At 33.9% G+C, this 6314-nt stretch overlaps 1 protein-coding gene across 1 annotated transcript; it reads left to right on the forward strand.

Moving 5' to 3' along the window:
- The first annotated feature begins 1050 nt into the window (after positions 1-1050).
- LOC110879933 (thaumatin-like protein 1b) lies at positions 1051-4160 on the forward strand. Its single transcript, XM_022128483.2, has 2 exons — positions 1051-1123; positions 3397-4160. The coding sequence occupies exons 1-2, from the start codon at positions 1066-1068 to the stop codon at positions 4056-4058; spliced, it is 720 nt and encodes a 239-aa protein (XP_021984175.1). The 5' UTR covers positions 1051-1065; the 3' UTR covers positions 4059-4160.
- The last annotated feature ends 2154 nt before the right edge of the window (positions 4161-6314 follow it).

Raw genomic sequence — 6314 nt, forward strand, 5'->3', positions numbered from 1 at the left:
CTCGCAAATTTCTCTTTAATTAGAGTTACCCTATGTGATTGCAGATGTGTTTGAACAGTATTATACACATAAAAAGGCCAACTTTGTGAGGGAATTCAAAATTAGTAGTTTCGCATCAATGCCTACATTTTTTTTAAGTTTGAAAGTTTTATTTATTTATTCATTTGTTTTTTTAAGTTAAGTGTTTTTATTTTTTATTATTACAATTAATTTTTAGTATATTTAGTTTTGCTTTTTATAATTATAATTAATTTTTAGCATATTTAGTTTTGCTTTTATAATTTTTGAGATTCGGTATTTATAAAAGTTTGAGCATCCCGTTGTGATTTACTTATATCTACGTCTCGATATAAGTTTTTTTTCGAAACAGAGTTATGAGTAGTAATGTTTAATAATCGAAGTACAAATGTACATGTTATCAAAGCTACCTCACATTTAGTTTTTTTTTTTTTTTTTAAATTGACTTTGATTACCCTTTTCGTTATTCTAATAATATAATGTAATGTTTTATAAAACTTAAAATATACCATTGTGATGTGTTTTTTTATCTATGTTTCGATAAAAGTTTTGTTCATAGTCGAACGCTTTTGTTCTTCACTGTGGTGACTTTATTTTTTGGTCTTCTCTTGGTTGTTATACCGAGTGTCAATACCGACTCCGATTGATGTCGTAATAAACCGAACTGATAACAACCGAATTCCCACAGCAACGCAAAGGGGAATACTACTACTGAATCATAATTAATTCTCTGATTGAAAGTTATTAAGGTGAATTAAATTGAACCTTATGTCATTAGTTGGCAAATCAAATCTCACTCATAAAAACGCAATTAGTATGGCATAGGGGTCGTAGGATGAAGGTAAACATTTCTTTTATCTAGAGGCTTTTGCTTCTACCACAAGTACCATCTGTTCCAACGAAATTTGGCATAGCAGCCACCCATTTTTCTCATATTACATTGAATATTTTCATTAGTTATAACTTGACCAATTGTCATAATGTCAACTTCTTCCACCTATATAAGCCATCCTCCCCTTTGATACAAATCTCATAATCAAAGTTCACATGAATATGGAGATTCACGTTCTCTTAATAGTTATTCTTGCCACCAGTCTCATGCATGGTAAAACTTTAATTCATGTCATACACACGCATATACAAACACACACACATATATACATATATATATATATATATATATATATATATATATATAGGGTAGGGATATGGTAAAAAGTGTCTAAAATGTAAGAAGGGTAAGAAGTGTTTTAAACCATTGGATATTTGATCTAATGGTTGAGATCGATAGGGTATAAAATGTAAATTGTGTTTTAATTAGACGGACCTTATGTAAAAATTGAAGGGCAATAGTGACTTTTCCAACATTTCAAATATGGTAACCGTTTCAAAACCACCCATCAAACTCCTAAAAATCAGCGAATTATATGTAACCGCCATCAATCTCCAAAAAAAATCAGCGAATTTCTTCATACTTTAAAACATTCCCAGATTTTTAAACGTAATCGCAGATTCAAGTCATGGTGTTTTAACTGGAGACATTGTTGATGGCGTGGTGTTTTATCTGGAGACATTGTTCATGGCGTAGTGTTTTATAAATACAAAACATTCCCAGATTTTAAAACACCATGACTAGGATTCAAGTCATGGTGTTTTATCTGGATACCTTGTTCATAGTGTGGTGTTTTAAACATCTATGATTATGGTGTTTTATCAGGAGACATTATTCATGGCGTGGTGTTTTATCTGGAGACATTGTTCATAGCGTGGTGTTTTATCTGGAGACATTGTTCATGGTGTGGTGTTTTATCTGGAGACATTATTCATGCCGTGGTGTTTTATCTGGAGACATTGTTCATGGCGTGGTGTTTTGTCTCCAGATGTTTAAAACACTATGCCATGAACAATGTCACCAGATAAAACACCACGCCATGATTCAAGTCATGGTGTTTTATCTGGAATCCCCAGCAACCTTCTATGAATATAACACCATACAACTTAATAGAACACCAGAATAAAACACTATGATACACATTAACCTGCATCGCTGAACTCCATTGAAATTGATATAAAACACCAGAATCGAAAAAAGGCGCAGACGTTAAACAACTGGAATGGGGATATCGATTTGATAATCCTTTATGTATTTATAATTAATGATGATTGAAAGATACGTATAACACAATCGTATGGAAATTACAAAATTCGTTCAAATCCCTAAACAATCTCATGGACGGTTATTTTTGGATCAGTTATGTTGAATTTGAATTAAATGACAAAAATGTACAATTACAAAACTACCCTTTTGAATTAATTAAGAGGATGGACACTTGTCATTCCAGGAATATTTCTTACACTTCTTACAAATTAAGCACTTTGTACAGGATCCTAAACCTATATATATATATAGGGTAGGGCTAGATAGAAAACCCTATATATATAAAAAACCCGAGAAAACCCAAGCTCCCGACATTTTTTTTTTTTGAAAAAAATAACACATGTAATATACATGTTTTTAAGACTTTTGGGCCAAAAAAATCAAAAAAGCGCCGAAGGGATATTTAAAAAAAAAAAAAAAACAAGTTTCAGCAATTTTCAGCGAAATTATGGATTTTTTGCTTAACACGTGTTAGGAGCTGAAATTTGTTTATTTTTTTTAAAAAAATCCCTTCGGCGCTTTTTTGTTTTTTTTGGCCCAAAACACTCTAAAACATGTATATTACATGTGTAATTTTTTTCAAAAAAAAAAAATGTCGGGAGGTTGGGTAAAAATGGCTTCCCATTTGGGTTTCCAGAGTTTTCTAAGAATTTTAGGGTTTTTTATCTAGCATTATCCTATATATATATATATATATATATATATATATATATATATATATATATATATATATATATATATATATATAGGTAGAGGATCCTGTAAAAAGTGCTCAAAGTGTGAGAAGTGTATTATAACACTATATATAATACTATATAACACCCTATAAACAGAGTATAACAATATGTAAAACACCATATAATACCATATAACACTTTGTAACACTATATATCATTATATAACAAATATAACACTATAGGTTGTCTGATAGCATGCCTATGATAGATGTATAGTGTTATATTTGTTATATAATGATATATAGTGTTACATAGTGTTATATGGTATTATATGGTGTTACATATTGTTATACGGTGTTTATAGGGTGTTATATAGTATTATATATAGTGTTATAATACACTTCTCACACTTTAGGCCCTTTTTACACTATCCTTTCCCTATATATATATTATAAGATAATTAAGCCTACTTATTTTGTACAACTGTCATATCTCTAGTTGGATGTTACACACACAATGCTTAAAGAATTAATGACTTTTCAGGTGTTAGCTCGTCCGTTTTCACGATAAGAAACAATTGTCCTTACGACATCGCACCAGGAACTTTGACAAGCTCAGGGGCATCTATAACAACAGGGTTTGAACTTGCACCACAAGCTTCAAGCACTATTGATGTTCCAACACCATGGTCCGGACGAGTCTGGGGTCGGTTCCAATGTTCAAATGATGGTGGGAGGTTTAGTTGTCAAAGTGGAGATTGTGGTTCTGGTCAAGTAGAATGCAATGGTGCTGGTGCAGCCCCACCAGCAACTCTTGCTGAGTTTACATTAGCAGATGCAAGTGGAACAGACTACTATGATGTTAGCCTTGTTGATGGGTTTAATTTACCTATTTCGATTGTTCCACAAGGTGGTTGTCCTGTCACCGATTGTCCAGTTGACATTAATGCTCAATGCCCATCTGAGCTAGCTGTGCAAGATGGAACTGGTGGAACCATCGGATGTAGAAGTGCGTGTGTTGCATTTAACAGGCCAGAATATTGTTGCACCGGAGATTATAGTACACCAGAAACATGCCCGCCAACAGATTATTCAAGGTTTTTCAAGGGTCTTTGCCCCAGGGCATATTCTTATGCGTATGACGACGCATCAAGTACTTTTACATGTAATACCGGCGCGAATTATGACATAACATTCTGCCCGTGATACCTATCTCATCATATAGTTGCAAAGTGATGAGGATGATACGATACCTATCTCATCATATAGTTGCAAAGTGATGAATAATAATAAATAATCATTTGAATATATCCCTTTCTATATCTAAACACATTTCACTACTAGACACCTAGGAATGTCAGCGTTATTGACGCATTAATGATGATCCCCTTAAAAATAAAAATCGCCTTCAATATCCCTCGATAATAATATAATCGATGGATCACTTGCAAATTTTTCTAACCTATGAAATTAAGATTACATCTAGCGTACTACTGGTGGTCAAACGTCGATGATCGAGAAGAGACCTGCTTCGGACAAACCATTTCCCGATAAACCTTAGAGACTGTTTGTTTACCTCTTAATGAGGCTCTTAATGGTTCAGACCTCTTACTGGTTCAGCATTTAATGGTTCAAACTGTTTGTTTCGTGATCAGATGTCTGAATGGTCAGACGTTTGCCTCTGAATGGTTAAGCATTATACTAAGTCTGAATGGTTAAGACCTCTAATCTGAATTGGTCAGACATTTGCCTCTAAAAGGTTACGCATTATACTGGCTCTTAGTGGCACAGACCTCTTACTGGTTCAACACTTAATGGTTCAGACCTCTTACTGGTTCAACACTTAACCATTCAGAAGTTGCCAAACAGCCCCTTAATGAAAGTAAGGATAACGTGTCGTTTGAGATTCCCACCTAGGCTCCAGTCTTTTGTTAGGTGGGAAAATTTCCATTTAAACCATCCCTAGATAACACGCCAGTGATTCGACTTCCCTCTATCCTTTTCAAATTTTTGTCACTTATTATTAAGCAAAATATGTGTTATGGAATAACACAGATATATACGATGCAAGTATATAAATGTCACACCCCAATCGATGGCGGAAACATCGAAGTGAGACGAAACCAAGATTGCAAGAGACTTCATAACAACTATTTGTGACAATAATTTAATAATTCGAACTTCATTAATTCTAATTGGAAATACATTGTTCGAAATGAGAAATACAACAATTTGCAAATATGAAACAACACGAAACAAATACATAACATAACATTCTTCAATCATCGTCAACTAGTTTTGTCACACCCAGCCGATGGCGGAAACATCTTGATAAGACGAACAAGTTGCTCAAAACTTCATAACACTATGTGACCATATAATTTAAATTCAAATTTCATTGCAATACTAAATTGTCATACAAAGATTCAAAATAAAAGACAACATTGTTTGATAACATAACATCAAAATAACAAAATTTATCTAGGGGTGTATCTAAGTCCACCTAAATTGCATTTCTTCTATCGTCTCGTCTATCAACCTGCAACATGTATAAAAATATATCAACAAAAAGTTGGCGAGTATACAAGTTTTCATACATAGCATAATATAGATTAAAGAGTTTAAAGTCTCATATCCAACATGAATAACCAATATGTAAGAGTAAGTTAAGCACGGGTCGTGCCCAGCCAACACGGCCCCGTGCTGAACACCCTGCAGACAAATGCCCAGTTCAGGTAACTGGACACGGGCCGTGTTCATCGAACACGCCCCCGTGTCCAGGCTTCTGTTTCTTTTCTTTAATATTTGTTACTAGCACCTGAACACGGGGCCGTGCCCGGTCCCCACGGGGCCGTGTCCAGACTGCCAGTAACATAAATTTTTGCTTTTAACACAATGTTACACATTCAATCAACCTAAAAATTTATTTTTGGGACACATTGAGGACAATGTGTAATTTAAGTGTGGGGAGGATGCTAAAACCTTGAATCTTGCAAGTCCTAATAACAAGCCTTACACAAAACTCTATTGGAACCGCTAATCACCCCAATTTTTTTCAAAAATTTTCATTTTTTTATTATCTAAAGTTTAAGTTGGGAATTCTAAGACTAACAAGGTTATATTTTTACAAGTTTACAACCGATAGCGTCGTGATAAAAAGAACCAACATAAAAAAAATTATGAAACGGCATGACAAGCTTAGTTAAAATTCGATTATATATACTTGATCACATAAAAACCCATTCCCACAAAAGTGAGTTTTGAGCCTTTATTGAGCATACAAATATACATCTTTACGCTAAATGCTCATTTTTCGTTTCTTGTGTGAATAGCCGCTTGGTTCTTACGACTCTAGAACTTGCCACGGCAATTCATTCCCGGTCCTTACCAACTTAAACCCAAGTAAGTAAATGATGGAGGCATTAGGACTAACCCTTTTTCTTTCAACACCGTTATTTTTAT

Source organism: Helianthus annuus, chromosome 9 (genome assembly GCF_002127325.2).
Source record: "Helianthus annuus cultivar XRQ/B chromosome 9, HanXRQr2.0-SUNRISE, whole genome shotgun sequence".
NCBI lineage: Eukaryota > Viridiplantae > Streptophyta > Magnoliopsida > Asterales > Asteraceae > Helianthus > Helianthus annuus.

Bases quoted from the DNA above. Each gene is read 5' to 3' on its own strand.
- LOC110879933 (XM_022128483.2), top strand. From the start codon at position 1,066: ATGAATATGGAGATTCACGTTCTCTTAATAGTTATTCTTGCCACCAGT. The intron at 1,124-3,396 runs GTAAAACTTTAA...ATGACTTTTCAG, and splicing joins TGCCACCAGTCTCATGCATG to GTGTTAGCTCGTCCGTTTTC.